This window comes from Triturus cristatus, chromosome 3_2, assembly GCF_964204655.1.
Source record: "Triturus cristatus chromosome 3_2, aTriCri1.1, whole genome shotgun sequence".
In the NCBI taxonomy this organism is placed as follows: domain Eukaryota; kingdom Metazoa; phylum Chordata; class Amphibia; order Caudata; family Salamandridae; genus Triturus; species Triturus cristatus.
The window spans coordinates 1,120,575,311-1,120,591,630 of record NC_140584.1 but is presented as its reverse complement, the minus strand read 5'-3'; the positions used below and the strand labels follow the sequence as shown (position 1 = coordinate 1,120,591,630).

The window sequence follows — 16,320 nt, the reverse complement described above, 5'->3', positions numbered from 1 at the left end:
TATTTTAGGAATCATTAGTCAAAAGAAAAATATTTCTGTCCCTACACTGCCTCTAAGGTGACATCCCTACATAGCATTCCCATCCCAGGCAAAAGAATCAAGAAAAAGGTGTCAGAAGTGAAGACTTTCTAAGAAGTACGTTCCCTTAGTCAGAGCTCGATCTAGGATGCTCCTTCTAGCTTCCCGCCTAAACCTCTTCTGCTCTACCCACGGAGCACTGTCCCTAATACAAAACCCCAAAATCATAGAACACACCCTTCGGCACACCTCTTCGGCCAGGTCGTCTCTCGGTGGATTTCCATCAGAAATTGTCTGTCGTCCAACGTCCGTTAGCTTGACCTTGGGTCCCAGGCACCTTCCTCGCTGAAAGTAACTTCTCCACATTCCAATGCACTCCCCTGTTGGCTTCTCACAGCATCCTAACTCCTAAAACAAAGACCTATTCTCGCTAACGAGCTAAATGTCCTTGCACCTGCAACAGAAACATGGAAACGAGAAAACCAGCTGACATCTTTAAGATTTTACATTTTCCTGCAACCCAAAGCCTTTGCCAAGGGATCCATTTTCGGCCTACAACATTAGCTAACATAAGAAATGAACAGGTCTTCTCTTCTAACTTATATGCAGTCAGGCCTTTACAAAATTAAACACTCTATTAAATCACACTCTAAGCATTAGTTTATCATTCTCATATGTGTGAATAAGCACTCTACACGTGTAACTTTAACATGGCACACAAACCTAATACATTGCATTGTACGAAAACTAATCATTGTGCATTTTACTAAATACATTCACGATAGCTTGCAACGTTGATCCTCACAAAAGCGTTATTACATTTCTAATCACTTCTATGTTAAACGATTACAGCATACATTTCTATGGCACTTCTAAACATACATTGATTAATATGCGGGTGCTGACTAACGGTGAATATGATGCACCCCTACAAATTTCAAAATCTCATAACGCTCTATCAGCTATATCTACAAGATATAGTGCATTCCTGTCCTTATCCCCTGCGCTGGCGCACAAACAGCAGCCGTGCGCAAACACAGACACCCTTGCGCCATGATGCAAGGGTGCCTGCATTCCAGGGATGATTGTTGTTGTGCAGAAAGGGACATATTCCTGCACAAACACAATCATTAATGTTGTTTTGCTCCTACTACGTGTGCTGTAGAATGCAGCATACAATGGAAAGAGCAAAAAAACAAGAGAAATTAAAGTATTTCACCTCGTTGTGCCACTCCTACGCCTTCCCTGGAGAGGTGTAGGATTCTGACACATTACCAGGTTTACGACACTTTGTAAATCTGGGAATGGCTCAGGTTCAATTAATGTTGATTGGAATATGCACAGCAAAACCCATGGTGTGCCCCTTTCACGCTGAATAATGCGTGTAGGGGGCCCATATTGCAAAGCCATGAAATGTCATGCCGGTATCTTTATATGGTCCTTGTAAATATGGGCGGACATGCTGCGCCCCCGCTGCGTCTAAAAAAGTGGCGCAAGGCAATTAACTTGTAAATGATGGCCTATGATTTTAAATGTTTAATTGCTTTTTAGGAATCACAACTCTTTTACTGACTTTTAAATTGGAACTGCAAATTCATACCGATTTGATGTTTGGAAGAAGTATGTTTTAGGTGCCCCTTCCAAATACCAATTCAATAAGAAATGTATAAATGTTTTGCAAGCAAAATTCATTCTCAAAACATTAAAAAGTTACTGTCACTTGATTTGAAGTGGTAACCCATTTTCAGAAGGAAAGGGGTCCCACCAGGAGCCCTTCACCTTTGTGGATTCATAACATTGTTAGGGAACAGGCAGTGGTCCAATAAACTTCAGAGATAAAGTTTTTGGGGGGAAATGCAGCATTAAGGAAAACGGGCTGGATTTTAAAAGAAAAAAAAGGTTAATTGATTAGCAATCACAGACATGGTGATCTGCTGCCCCTAGCTTACCATACTTTATCTGGTGGCCTTCATTGAGTGCAAGCCATTGCAGCATACCTCATTAGTATTCATCATAGGTCAGTTCATAGAAATTCTTTAAAGGTCTCAAAATTACTTTTTTTCAAACTGAGACCAGTTCTTTGTGAAAGGTTAATAGTACATCTAGCCCATAATTACAGGAATGAGAATCCAAAGCAGTTTAATTTTCATAGTCCACGCTGATGCTAGTCCTAATGACCACCTATAAAATACTCTACTTCCTGGTGACTTGCTCCTGTTCTTTCAAGCAGGCCCCAAGTCTAGTGCATCATAGGTGCTTTGTACCCATGCCACCCAGATACCCCGTTGAAAGTGACCCTTATACTAAGGTAACTGAGACCACCTTGACACACTGAACCACTAGCTCAGGCCCAACATAGCTTTGTCAAGCCAGCCGCACACTATTTCACCACCTACCCCTCTCCAGTCCCTCCTTTCTTCTTCTCTCCCTTCGTGATGCATGTAAATTACATTACTTAATGTTTCGCCACAGGCCAGTGGATGTAGGTGGTGTTTTTTTTGTAACACACTCTTTCATCTAAAAATATATAACAGATCTATAACCTAAAAGTTATTACATTATAAAGTTATAAGATTTATTTTTTATAACCTTTTGGCAACCAATACCAACAATTACAAAACTCCAGTGATGTTCTAACTTTCAAAAAGCCTTTATAGGTTGTATTTATTGCATTTAGAAAAAGAAATCCAATGCCAATAATATTAAGGGTTTCACCAAAATGGAGCGTGTTTTAAAAGTTGTAAGATTTTTTGAAGTTTGTTAACATTCATTCTTTACTTTTTGAATAGCGTGCTGTGCTTACAACTGGAAAAATCACGTGTGGATCTGGCTAATAACAATATCATGTGCGCGCCGCCAACCAATCAAGATCCGCAGTGTTATATGTGCCGAGCAAGCATGCAACTCATAGCATAAAGTACATTTGTAAAACGCATGACTCATGAAATTCCTGTTATTGTTATTCTTGCCTTTGTTATGTAGTATTGGCTAGAAGACTGCACAAGATAAAAACAAGGCACAAAGTTGATACAGAGAGCCCTAGGGCATAAACTAGAGCCACTGCATGCCAGCACCCCAAGACAAACATTAATGATTGTACCCTAACCAGTTGTTCAAGATGAGTTAAATAGTGTGACAAAAATACTATAAGATACTCAGTCCTACACTGTGAGACCACGGCACCAGGGGGAGGAGGCAGCGGATTTCCCCTCCAAGCAGCAAGTGGTTGAGTCTGACAAAATATTGTTGCCTAGGGTGGAACAACGCATTGCATTGCCCTGCTGATGAGCCCTCCATTTGTCTTTCTGACTCAGTGTTATTTTCATCTTACCAGGGATTAGCTGGATCACCATTGTGATAGCTGCTCCAGGTAAGGATTCCTTACAAGAAGCACAGGGATGGGTACATGACATCTGGTAAGTCTGAGTAATTCATAAAAAGAGTGGCCACAAGTAAGTCTTGACCTGCCCTGAATTATTGAATCAAGAATGTCTACCCTCAGTAAACACAAGGATGGCACCCGGGAATGTAAGGCCTGAAGTTGGCTGGTAGAGGACTGAGCTGGGCTGTCAAAGGCTTTATGCAATCAAGCAATCTGGATTAAAATCCCTTCCCTGCCTCATTGACAACCAGTGAAGATCTATGTGCACTTGTAAATTTTCATAATTTTTCTGAAGATAAAAAGTCTGACTTGTGAGTTCTGTGCTCTCTAATTGTTACCTAGGGAAAATCCAGCAGGCTATGTGCAGACCTCTTTAGAAGTACAGGCTACATGTTTAGAGACATATTGATAGATGTACCAATCATTTCTTCAGTCAGAAACACTCCGATTAAAAGATTTCAACAGCAAAAATTATGGGCCTCATTTACCATATTTTGACAGACGACAGCGCAGCAAATCTTCCTGCTGCACTGCCCTGTGTCTAAATAAAAGGGCAGGAATGCGCTGTATCTACAAGATACAGCGCATTTCTCTCCTTATCCCCTGTGCTGGCGCACAAACAGCATCCTTGCGCCATGGTGCAAGGGAGACTGCATTGCAGGGATGATTGTTGTTGTGCAGAAAGGGACACATTCCTGCACAAATGCAATCATTAATGTTGTTTTGCTCCTACTACGTGTGCTGTAGAATGCAGCATACAATGGAAAGAGCAAAAAAACGGGAGAAATTACAGTATTTCACCTCATTATGCCACTCCTACGCCTTCCCTGGATGAGAATCCAAAGCAGTTTAACATTTATAGCCCAAGCTGATGCTACTCCTTATGAGCACCTATGTAATGTGCTAATTCCTGGTGACTTGCTCCTGTTCATTTAAGCTGGCCCTAAATCTAGTTCATCATTGGTGCTTTGTGCCCATGCCACTCAGACACCCCCATTGAAAGTCCCTGCCCCTGCCTCCACTGTCTGGAAGGTCAAAGGTTGACTTATTCTTTCCTTAGCTCTCCACCCCCACCATGCACAGTACTCCGTACTCCACAGATGGCTAAATTGTTGTCCTCCTGCCTTTGAGCCACCTCCACATATTTGTTGCTGTTGACTTGCAATTATCCTAATTATTTGGCTACCCATTGTTTCAAGAATTTCTTGATTGGCCTTCACTTAGGCCTGTGTTTCAGTTTCTCTTGCAAAGTTTAGTTGACCCTTGTAATCCATGGGAATTTTGTATATGGGTGCTAACAGTGCTTAGTGTTTTCTCTTGAGTATTCTGAAACAATTTCACTGGTAACCAGCATGCTTTTTCTAAGCGAATGCATTCCATGCCTAGCTTTTCTCCTGAGGAATGTTAAACTTTGACTTCGTTAACTCACAAGTATTTTGTAAACATGTACCTACTTTGCTTAGCTTTTCTTCTGCAGTGGCTCAGCACTTGAATGAGAAAGGTATGAGGAATGGAACAGGTGTCTGAATTTGACTACAACATATTCAGCATAGTCCTGATTTTCAGGCACATACCCAGCTTACACAGGACTTCACAAGCTTCATGCTTTTATTTTGTAGACACAAATTAACAATGTGAAAAAGAAACTCACATCTATAGCTGTGATCCTGCCTATTTCTAGTTTTGTGAGTTCTTGTTACTCCATATTTATAGTTCTATTTGGGTGCACTAACATAAACACAATGATGATTTTTCATTTTTTCATTTGCCCACCAATTTCCCTCCTTTGGTTTACTTTTCCATACTGTATTATCCATTTGTCTCTTTTCATTCCTCTCATTCTGTGTTCATCCACTGATTTTACAGTTCTTCATTTTATCCATGTTCACGCAGTTTTTGTCTCTCACTCCTTTTCATTCTTCTTTGACTTTGTAATTAGGAGTTTTCACCTCTGAATGAGGACATTGGGACAAATTGTGGTTGCACACATTTAATTCGTGAAAACCGTCTCTCTTCTTTTCATAATTCCAAGCAAAGATGTCTTTAGAAACCATGCCTGAAGACATTTAATAATATGAATCCTTTCTAATCTACACCTAATCTCGCCACCACCTGGGTCCTATTTAAAGGGCCTGATTCAAAGGGGGAACAACCTTTACAACGCAACTTTTACAACGCACTACACTTACAACGCATTTTTTACAACGCACAATCCATTACAACGCATGACATTACAACGTAGGACACTACAACGCATTTTTCAAAACTACCTTTACAACGCATTCCATTACAACGCATACTACCATTACAACGCATACCATTACAATGCATAATATAGTAATTTTTACCCCTATACTATCCAACACTTACCCTTCTATTGCACCCCCTGGAGTTAGAATAGTAATTTTTACCCCTATACTATCCAACACTTTCCCTACTGTTGCACCCCCTGGAGTTAGAATAGTAATTTTTACCCCTATACTATCCAACACTTTCCCTACTGTTGCACCCCCTGGAGTTAGAATAGTAATTTTTACCCCTATACTATCCAACACTTACCCTACTGTTGCACCCCCTGGAGTTAGAATAGTAATTTTTACCCCTATACTATCCAACACTTACCCTACTGTTGCACCCCCTGGTGTTAGAATAGTAATTTTTACCCCTATACTATCCAACACTTACCCTACTGTTGCACCCCCTGGAGTTAGAATAGTAATTTTTACCCCTATACTATCCAACACTTACCCTACTGTTGCACCCCCTGGAGTTAGAATAGTAATTTTTACCCCTATACTATCCAACACTTACCCTACTGTTGCACCCCCTGGAGTTAGAATAGTAATTTTTACCCCTATACTATCCAACACTTACCCTACTGTTGCACCCCCTGGAGTTAGAATAGTAATTTTTACCCCTATACTATCTAATACTTACCTTAAATGCAATTTAATATTATGCGTTGTAATGGTATGCGTTGTAAAGGTAGTATGCGTTGTAATGGAAATGCGTTGTAAAGGTAGTTTTTTAAAATGCGTTGTAGTGTCCTGCGTTGTAATGTCATGCGTTGTAATGGATTGTGCGTTGTAAAAAATGTGTTGTAAGTGCATGCGTTGTAAAAGTGTGCGTTGTAACGTCATACATCCGATTCAAAGACATAAAATCTGCAGGCTAACCTCTTCGCATGGGTGCAGGTATCTATCTTTTACAGAATTCCCAAAATACTCCTAGAGTAGAGATGGACAAGAAAAAAAGTTTGACAATCCACAAACAAGTATGCTTATGGGTTTGCTCGAACTTTTGGAAAATTCATACTGTGGAGCCCCATTCACTCTTCGATCTCCACACTCACAGAGGTTTGCGTCAGAAATATTTTTCAAAGTATAATACTATTTGTGTGAATTTCAGAAATGGTATTACACTTCTAGAAATTCTATCTCAGTGTGTGAACTGACCCTATACACAAATACTATTGTAAATTGAGTTCCAAAAGGGAGATTTTGTGGATTTTAGTCAACATCGTGCAACTCTGTTAGGCTGAGTGGGGACACTGCCAATGTCCTAGAGTATGAATTTGCTCCAGTAAGTTTAACTATTACACAACAAATGATACTCTGTTTCTGCTAGTAATGGGGGTCCCTAGTTGGCAGGTTGTTGCGGGTTGTTACCCTGTCCAAGTCAGGACCCTCATTCCTAGTCAGGGTAAGAGGACACACTTCTAAAATAACCCCTACTCACACCCTTGGTAGCTTGGCACCAGCAGTCAGGCTCATCTCACAGGCAGTGTGTAAAGCATTTGGACATAACATACAGTGAAGACACTGCAAAAGGACACCACACCAGTTTTAGAAAAATATCCAATATTTTATCTGTGCAAAACAAGACCAAAACTATAAAAATCCACTATACAGTTCTAAGAAATATCAATAAGAAAAAGTAGACTTAAAATACAGTTCCTTGAAATCGATGGCTATCACGGTGTCGTTAACAACAAACCCATACCGCTCATTCGTGGGTCAGCTACAGTGTTGGTATGACTCGCAAACAGTACCTTTAGAATGCAGGGCATCGGGCCTTGTGGTGAGGTCCAGTAGAGTGGCGTCGGCAGGCGTCAGTTCCAGAGGTCGGTGCAGGAGTCATTGTGGGTTAACTTACGGGTGATCCAAGGACAGGCAGCGATGAGTATCCTAAGCTGTCTACCTGCCTGATGAGCCAAACAGCACAGTGGCCAATTCAACTGGTGCTACCTTTTTATTTGGGGAGTTTTTCTCTTTAATACCATAGACCAGCTGTCCATGATTTTACTCACGCCTCTTTAGAGGTGGAACGTTACAAGGCCAGCCCTCGGTTGCTAAGGCTTACAACTGCCTGATTGACTAGCGGGTTGCCAATGTTTACATCCAGGGTCCTTCCATAAAGACTCCTGGGGTTTGGCATAAAGTGAAATGCAGTGCTCCTTGAGATGGTACCCCTATGTAGCTGAAGGGATACAAAGTCACCCATGACGACGGTTGGTGAGCACACGAAAACTACTTGTTAATGGCTGAGAGGAACCCTCGTGAAGCCGAAAGGGGAGTCCACCCGTATAGGACCTGCTGTATCCTTTGCCAAACAGACATACATCCAGCTCCAGCCCATTCTCCTGTACCCTGAAATACATAGTCCTAGACTTATCCACAAATTCGTCATGTCAAATACTTGCTACCGCATGCACTAAGCAGAGCTTCCCCATAGAGCCTAACTGGCTTGAATCATGTCCATGTGGGCATTCAAATTGTAAGCCACAAGGGATCACTGATCTCCACTTAGGGAGATCACCACGAGAGCAGGCCCATCAGTATCTCACTAATGCAGGAAACAGCAATAAAATGAGGCCCTGTGAGAGTTGGGGGTCACGAAGGTGCAGAGCACAAGTGCTGCGACCCCAGACACGACCCGACACAGAACAAGCACCTCGTCAGATCTCTAGAACACGGGCAATGTGTTGCTCACCTGTTTGCCACCCTCACCGAACGGCTACGAGCACGTTGGCACCTGGCCCCGTAACGCCCACCTCCCCAGGGAAAGAGCCAGAAACCACGCCTCTCCCATGTTCCCCGCTGCCCTGTTATTCTGCTAGGATGAGGAAAAATATAAAAATATATATATTCTGATTTACCATACTTGGTATTGCTCTGATTCGAACCTAGATGGCAATCGATGCCAATGCATGATCAGGCCAGCCAGGACCACATCAATCAATCAATCAATCATTAAACTTATAAAGCGCACTACTTACCCGTGAGGGTCTCAAGGCGCTGAGTGGAGGGGGTGCTTCTACTGCTCGAAGAGCCAGGTTTTGAGGAGTCTTCTGAAGGTGAGCAGGTCATGGGTCTGCCGTAGGTGGGTAGGGAGGGTGTTCCAGGTCTTGGCGGCGAAGAAGGAGAAGGATCTGCCACCGGAGGTCGTTCATTGGATGGGTGGGACAGCAGTGAGTGTGAGGCTGGCGGAGCAGAGCTAGCGAGTGGGGGTGTAGAAGCTGAGTCGGCTGTTGAGGTAGGCTGGTCCGGTGTTGTCGAGTGCTTTGTGTGGGTGGGTGAGTAGTTTGAAGGTGATCCTCTTTTTGACGGGGAGCCAGTGTAGGTCTCTCAGGTGGGGGGTGATGTGGCTGCGGCGAGGGATTTTGAGGATCAGTCAGGCGGAGGCGTTTTGGATGCGTTGAAGTTGTCGCAGGTGTTTGGCCGGGATACCAGTGTAGAGTGCGTAGCCGTAGTCTAACCTGATGGGGATCCACTCGTAGATCCTGCAGAGCATGCGGAGGGTGTTGAAGAAGGAGGAGGAGACGGTGTTGACCTGCTTCGACATGGAGAGGGAGGAGTCGAGGATGATTCCCAGGTTGCGTGCGTGGTCGGTGGGTGTTGGTGCTGTTTCCTGAGTTCAGCTTTAGTCGGCTGTTCCTCATCCATTCAGCGACGGCCTTCATTCCCTCGTGGAGGTTGGTTTTGGCGGTGTGTGGGTCCTTGGTGAGGGAGAGAATCAGCTGAGTGTAGTCGGCGTAGGAGATGATGTTGAGATTGTGCTGGCAGGTGACGTGAGCGAGAGGGGCCATGTTGACGTTAAACAGCGTCGGGCTGAGGGATGAGCCCTGGGGTACGCTGCAGATGATGCACTGGCTTCGGAGTGGAAGGGGGGAGGCGGACACTCTGGGTTCTGCCGGAGAGGAAGGATGTGGTCCAGTCCAGGGCCTTTTCTTGGATTCCAGCTTCTTGGAGGCGTGTCTTTAGTGTGCGGTGGCAGACCATGTCGAAGGCGGCTGACAGGTCCAGGAGGATGAGGGCTGATGTTTCGCCGTTGTCTAGTTGGATCCTGATGTCATCTGTGGCGGCGATGAGGGCTGTCTCGGTGCTGTGGTTTCTTTGAAATCCGGACTGGGACAGGTCTAGGATGTTGTTGTCCTCGAGGTAGCGGGTCAGTTGCATGTTGACGACTTTCTCGATGACCTTCACCGGGAACGGGAGCAAGGAGATGGGCCGGAAATTCTTGAGGTCCGTGGGGTCCACCTTGGGCTTTTTGAGGAGGGCGTTGATCTCGGCGTGCTTCCAGCTTTCCGGAAAAGTGGCTGTCTTGAGGGAGATGTTGATTATCTTCCGTAGTTGGGGTCGATGGCTGCGTCTGCTTTGTTGAATATGTGGTGTGGGCAGGGGTCTGACGGTGATCCTGAGTGGATGGCGTTCATGATCTTGCGTGTTTCGTCATCGTTGACGTTGGTCCAGGAGGTCAGGCGGTTGAAGCGGGTGGTGTTTGCAGGGGGGGTGGGGTCTGGCATAGTCGCGGCAGTCGTGGTGTTGAAGCTGTCGTGGATGTCAGCGATCTTGCGGTGGAAGAAGGTGGCCAGGGAATCGCACAGTTCTTGTGAGGGCGGGATGTCATTGGTGTTGGCCTTGGGGTTGGATAGTTCCTTCATGATGCTGAAGCTGTCGTGTTCGTTGTTGTCCAGGCGGGATTTGAAAGAAGATCTCTTGGCTAATTTGATGAGGTGGTGATGTCCGCGGGTGGCATCTTTGTGGGCTGAGTGGCTGTCTGATGTTCGTTCGTAGAGCAATTTCTTCTCCAGTTTCTGGCATGCTCGTTTGGAGGTCTGGAGCTCTTCGGTGAACCAGGTGGCTTTCTTGCTGGCACGGCTGTTGGAGGGTTTCTTGAGCGGGGCGAGGGTGTTGGCACAGTCGTTGATCCATTGTCTGAAGTTGCGTGCAGCGGTGTCTGGGTCGGTGGGGTTTGGTGGGTGGGATCTGGGCGAGTGTGGTGGTCAGCTGTTCTTCAGTGACTTTGCTCCAGCAGCGGCAGGGCAGCTGTTGGGTGCGGTGGTGCGTGGTGATCTTCTTGTAGGTGAAATGGATGCATCGGTGATCAGTCCAGTGGAGTTCGTTGGTGTGGTCGAAGGAGACGTGGGGGCTTGTGGAGAAGATGAGGTCAAGTGTGTGGCCGGTGGCATGGGGGGGAGTGGTGAGGAGTTGACTGAGGCCGAGGTTGGCGAGGTTGTCGATCAGGGTGGCGGAGTTGGTGTTGTGGAAGTTCAGGTCCCCGAGGAGGATGTAGTCCGTGGAGGCGAGTGTGTGGGGTGTGCTGACGAGGTCGGCGATGGAGTCGCTGAACGGTGGCCGGAGTCCGGGGGGTCTGTAGACGAGGGTTCCTCTGAGGGTGGTGTTGGGGTCGGTGTGGATCCGGTAGTGCAGGTGTTCGGCGGTGCTGATGGTGACGTCGAGACCATGAAGGTGGTCTTGTGTATGATGACTATTCCTCCTCCAATTCCGTTGCTACGGTCTCTGCGGGAGATCTTGTAGCCGTCCGGGATGGCTATGGCCATGTCGGACGCCGAGGAGTCGTTCCACCAGGACTCTGTCAGAAAGGCAACGTCAGGGGCAGAGGTGTAGAGCAGGTCTCAGAGCTCTACGGCGTGTTTGGGTGCAGAGCGTGTGTTTAGGAGTATACAGCGGAGGTGGTTGGGTCCGGTCCTTGGTGGTTTGGTGGTTCTGTCACAGGTGAAGCTGCAGGTGCGGCAGGAGAAAGGTCCGTGGATGTGATTCGGGGCAGCATGGGAGCAGGTGTGGTCTCACCCGGCATTGAGGGCGAGGAGGGTTTTGGTGTCGTATCGGAGTCTGGCGTCGTGGCGGTCGTGAGGTCCAGTCGTTCTGGCGCTGGGCACGGACAGGCGCAGGCGGGCGCCGACAGGCTTGGCTTTGGAATGCCTTCAGCGCGCCAGTGGCACGGCCTCACGGCGGCCGCAATAAGAAGTGGAGGTGAGAGGATGGAGCAGCTGGGAGGGTGGAGAAATGGCGAATTGGAGCGAAGGGGGCAGGGCCGCAGGGGACGCAGCGGCGGGAAAACAGCGAGGAGAGTCAAGGCAAGGGGACGGGGGCGGGGCTGCAGGAGACGCAGCGGCAGGAGAGAGGATGGCAGGGGAGGCGTGGAGAACAAGGCACAGGGGTCAGAATACCAACAAGGCAGTACAGAACAACAGTACAAGCGGGTGACAAACAGTACAAGCAGGTGACAAACAGTAACAGGTGAACAAACCTTCCCAGTAGCAGCAATCAGCTGGGAACAACACGGGCACAGTCAGGTGGAGCGAGTGCCCTGGCAACGGGGTCAAGGGGTCGCTCCAGTGCCTTTTAAACATCCCTGCCCTGTGGGTGGCAGCTGAATCTGTGTTGCAGCTGCAGTGCATTCGCAGGTCTGGCCCATATGGGTTAAATCCCACAGCCATGTTGGTACTAGCATACCCATAAGAGGTGGAACTGTCCAGCCGTGCTCCCCTGAAAATGCGTCAATCGCTCCCATGTAGGACCGAACTGGCAAACTACAGACATCTTGACTCGGGCAGTTGATTCAATACCTCATATTAGGCCCCGCTGAGCACACTACACATTTGACAATAATGCCCGACATTGCTGGTGTCATTAACCCTGGTGCTCAAAAATTGTTCCCCTGAACCAACCAACCGGATGTCATCAACCAGAGACAGGAGCAATGACCCCTTAAGGGCCCCATACTCATCGGCTGAAACGGATGAAACACCGTCTATATAACCGACATGATGCAACCGTACATGACTTCCAGTGTGTCCAGTAGGGGAACAAAGAGGTCAGCACCTGGGTTGGGCAGGTATAAGTACCTGGCCCCAGTAGCCTTGGCACCAGAAATGACGCATGGAGAGTGCTGGAAATGGGGAGACTCCCGTGGGTGGTCCCATTGATTGAAGTGGTGTGAGCGTGCCAGAATGCAGCACTAAGGGGGCCGCCCTCTTACCAGGGTGCACTGTGTGTGCCTCAGGCAGCCGCATTTCTCTGTACAATGCAGTAAATGGATCTGCCTATTACAGGGAATCCTTTTAAAGGAATTAGGCTGTGCACACTGGAGGAGGGGATGGCTTTGCTGTAAGTAGTGTGAGGGGAGCCTTGCACTGCATTTTCCCTCATGGTGGTGGCTTTGCGCTCTTATGTCTCACTCGCCACTGGGCACCTCTGCAGCAGGTCTGCCGTTACCCCCCCCCCTTCTAGTGGAAGATGAAGCTGAGAATGTCAGCAGCACCATTCATAGGGGGCCACGTGGTCCTGCATGGATACCATGCATAGCTGGTTCTGCTGGCATTGTGGGTAAGGGTTTACAAGATGGTGGCCCAGGCTTATGTCCTTGTGCTTCAGACATGTGCCGCTCCCACCCTCATGCGGGCAGTTGTAGTTTTGCCCCGGCCTTTCCCATTTTAGTACCAGGCATGGTAGACTAGCCATTCCAGCGTAAGGGCGTTGCTGGTGGCTCCCAGTACCTTTGCCTCCTGGCTCTATCCACCACAGATGCAAGAAAATGTACCTATCTGTAGGCGGACTCCTATCACTCCTGCGCCTTTGCTATTCCTGCTTCTGGGGCAGTAAAAACAATATCTATGTTATCACTGCTACAACTCTCATGGACTGCAGTGTGGGTGAATACAATATCTGCAGGACATTTACAGACCGGCAATTCTAGTCCAGCAGTGCAGTTGTGTCTATCCAGACCTAAACGTAAGTTGTGCTGCATCGACTGCATCTCTGTCACTTCCTGCTTTCGGTGTCCAAGGCTGGAGTGCAGCACGTGCCCCGAATAAGACGCCGATCATTTGGCACCGAAACGTAGTCGTCGTTCGCTGCCTATGGTCGTAGTTTACACAGAGATCAGGCTAGCAAAAGTAGGGTTTCAAAATCACAACAACCATGCAGATAATCTCCACTGAGACTCTTCACATGTGAGAATTCCTTATATGTGCATCATCTTTGAGACTAGCCTGAAACCCGGACTGGAGTTTACTGTCTTGTGGATTGACAAACCATGAGTGCGATGAGTCACGATTCATTTATCAGGAGGTTAATTTGCTTTTCTTTATATTTTTGTTCATAGAAACTACTAACAGTGGGAGTGGAGCGGCAGCAAACTGCTCAGCTGGAGAGAACAGCTTCCTGTGCTGCACAGCGGAAGTATGCCTGGGTACCAAAGACATGTTCAGCGGCCTGCCGAGCTCCACGGACGCCGCCGCTGCGGGAGGACCATGAAGGGAACTCGGCAGCGTTTCCTGCGATGGAAACAAAAGCGCATATTTGCAGCTGAAAGTTCCGTACGTCAATGTCTTTTGCATTATTAAGTACCACCTCGCAAGAATGAACGTGCTTGGACTTCAAGAGTTATTAGAGATTAGAAATGATTGCAGGAGTGTCACTCATTAAAAGTACAATAAAAAGACCTTTTAAAAGTGCCCCACATGAGTTGTCTGTTTGTAATTTTTGATTCTCATTGAATCACTGCTGAACAAAATGTCTAATGATAAATGAACTAAAGAGAAATATATAATAAAATATTGTAATTATATTTAAATATTAATGTAAATTTTAAATTGATCAAGGAGTGTTTGGTGGCCCAATCAATATTTCTTGACAAAACTGACTGTTTCATTCACTGTTTATGGAAGACCATGAAATCGTGACCAGAGTGGGTAGTTCTACTCGCATAAGACATATCAAGCCAATAGCCAAGAGCTTCATAGATGCCAAACACAAACAAGCATTTGCGATGCAATAGGTCTTGCATTTGCGAGAGTTTAAGCTATTGCCATTGTAAATGACAATGCCTTTCATATATGTGTTGGTTTTTTAGAAAAGAAAACTAATGGGGATCGTTATAGAACAAAACTGAAAAACAACAATAATTTGCAAGGTATGGTATGCAACGCACTAAATGCATGCCATAATTCACATAACATGCCATGTTTAACTCTTGCTTTTTTTCGACTGCCATTTGCAAATAGCTTTTTGTGCATGGCAGGTGATGTGAGTTATGGCATGCATTGCATACTATACCTGGCAAATGTCAGTGGTTTTGCGTGTTGGTGCCATAACCACAAGTCCGTTTTTAACTGTGTTTTTTCATTTAGCTTCTATATTTTTTGTAATACACTTACTCTCAACTTCCGCTTCGACAATGCACAGCAGAGGTTGGTTACCCAACCTTCTGCCTGTGGCCATCACCCAATTCTTTTTGTTGCGTTTGTCACCCCAGTGGGACTGGTATGACCAGACGTGTTTCCGCGCTCTCCGTGCCACTGGACTCAAGCTATCCTGGCTGATGAGCGGTGAAACCCCGAAACCGGTCCAGGGATGCTTACCAGTCCATGGAGTATCTGGCCAGGCAGATGGGGCTGGACTATTCCCATTGGGTGCAGGGTCAAGACAGATTCGCATATGGCTGTGTTCAAACTGGATTGGCATGGGGAGCAAAAAAATTATGGATTTAGGCCCAGATCTCTGTACTGGGGTGAATGTATTTTTTTGTTCTGCATTCTGTCCATCAATTGTTTTTGTTGCATTTGTCACCCCGAGTGGGACGGGTATGCCCAGACATGGATCCCTTGCTCTCCATGCCACTGGATTCAAGCTACCCTGGCTGTTGAGGGCTGAAACCCAGAAACCGGTCCTAGGATGCTTGTTTCCAGTCCAGGGAGGACCTGGCCTGGCAGTTCGGGATGGACTGTTCCCATAGGGCACAGGGTCAAGACTGATTTGCATATGGCTAGGTCCAAAATGGTGTGGCATGGTGATCAAAAACATGATGGATTTAGGCCCAGAGCTCTATATTGGGGTGAATGTATGACATTGTTCTGCATTCTGTCCATCAATTGTTTTTGTTGCATGTGGCCATCACCCACTGCACATATCTGAAGGACATGTGCAGTGGGTATGGGCCACAGTATAGGCCCTGCACCCTATCCATTGTAGCCGACCAACACCTGCTGCGCACAAGCCCCACTATGCATGGAAATTGTCTCTCCCTTGTCTTTTTTCTTCCTCACACCACTTCTAGCTTTTTAATTTTCACCCTAATGTAAAAGTCACAAACCAAATTGATTTGTCATTTTTCATGAAATGGCTGATGAATCCACTCCTTAAAATGGCATCTGACAATCATGATTGTGTTTTGAATCACAAGCAGTTTTCTATGCTTTTCCCTGGTCTCTTTAATTAAGTTTTTCAGTAGATTCTCCTTATCTCTACACAAGGGTAAGACACTTTTTATAGATGCTCCCTTTTCTGGTATTTTTTTTTTCCCTCAGCGTGAAAGCTGCGATCTAAATTGAATTTGCAATTTTTAAGATTGTAAAAGAAAAATTCTTCAGAGACCTTCACCAGCTAATCACATTTGTCAAAAAGTTCAAATCTGATTGACAGGAGTCGTGAATCACTGAATCAGAACTTTAAATGGTGGAGATATACAGAAATGTCAACCCTTTCAGGCCCAGCCGGCAACTTTTTTAAATGGCTACTACTAAACAGATTTTTAACCAACCAACACACACTCTCTGAGTAAAGTTCCACTTTCATGCCAAGTTTGTCATGAATCCTTTCAGTAGTTTTTAGGTC

At 46.2% G+C, this 16,320-nt stretch overlaps 1 protein-coding gene across 2 annotated transcripts in view; it reads left to right on the top strand.

The window, feature by feature from the left end:
- Positions 1-14,162, top strand: part of LOC146859223 (uncharacterized) — a 121,927-nt gene extending 107,765 nt beyond the window's left edge. For both annotated transcript variants that reach the window (XM_085649913.1, XM_085649912.1), the window contains 2 exons: positions 3,353-3,388; positions 13,811-14,162. In XM_085649913.1, coding sequence (XP_085506039.1) covers positions 3,353-3,388; positions 13,811-13,962 — 188 coding nt within the window. In that variant the 3' untranslated portion in view covers positions 13,963-14,162. The remainder of the gene's footprint in view (positions 1-3,352; positions 3,389-13,810) is intronic.
- Positions 14,163-16,320: the final 2,158 nt, after the last annotated feature.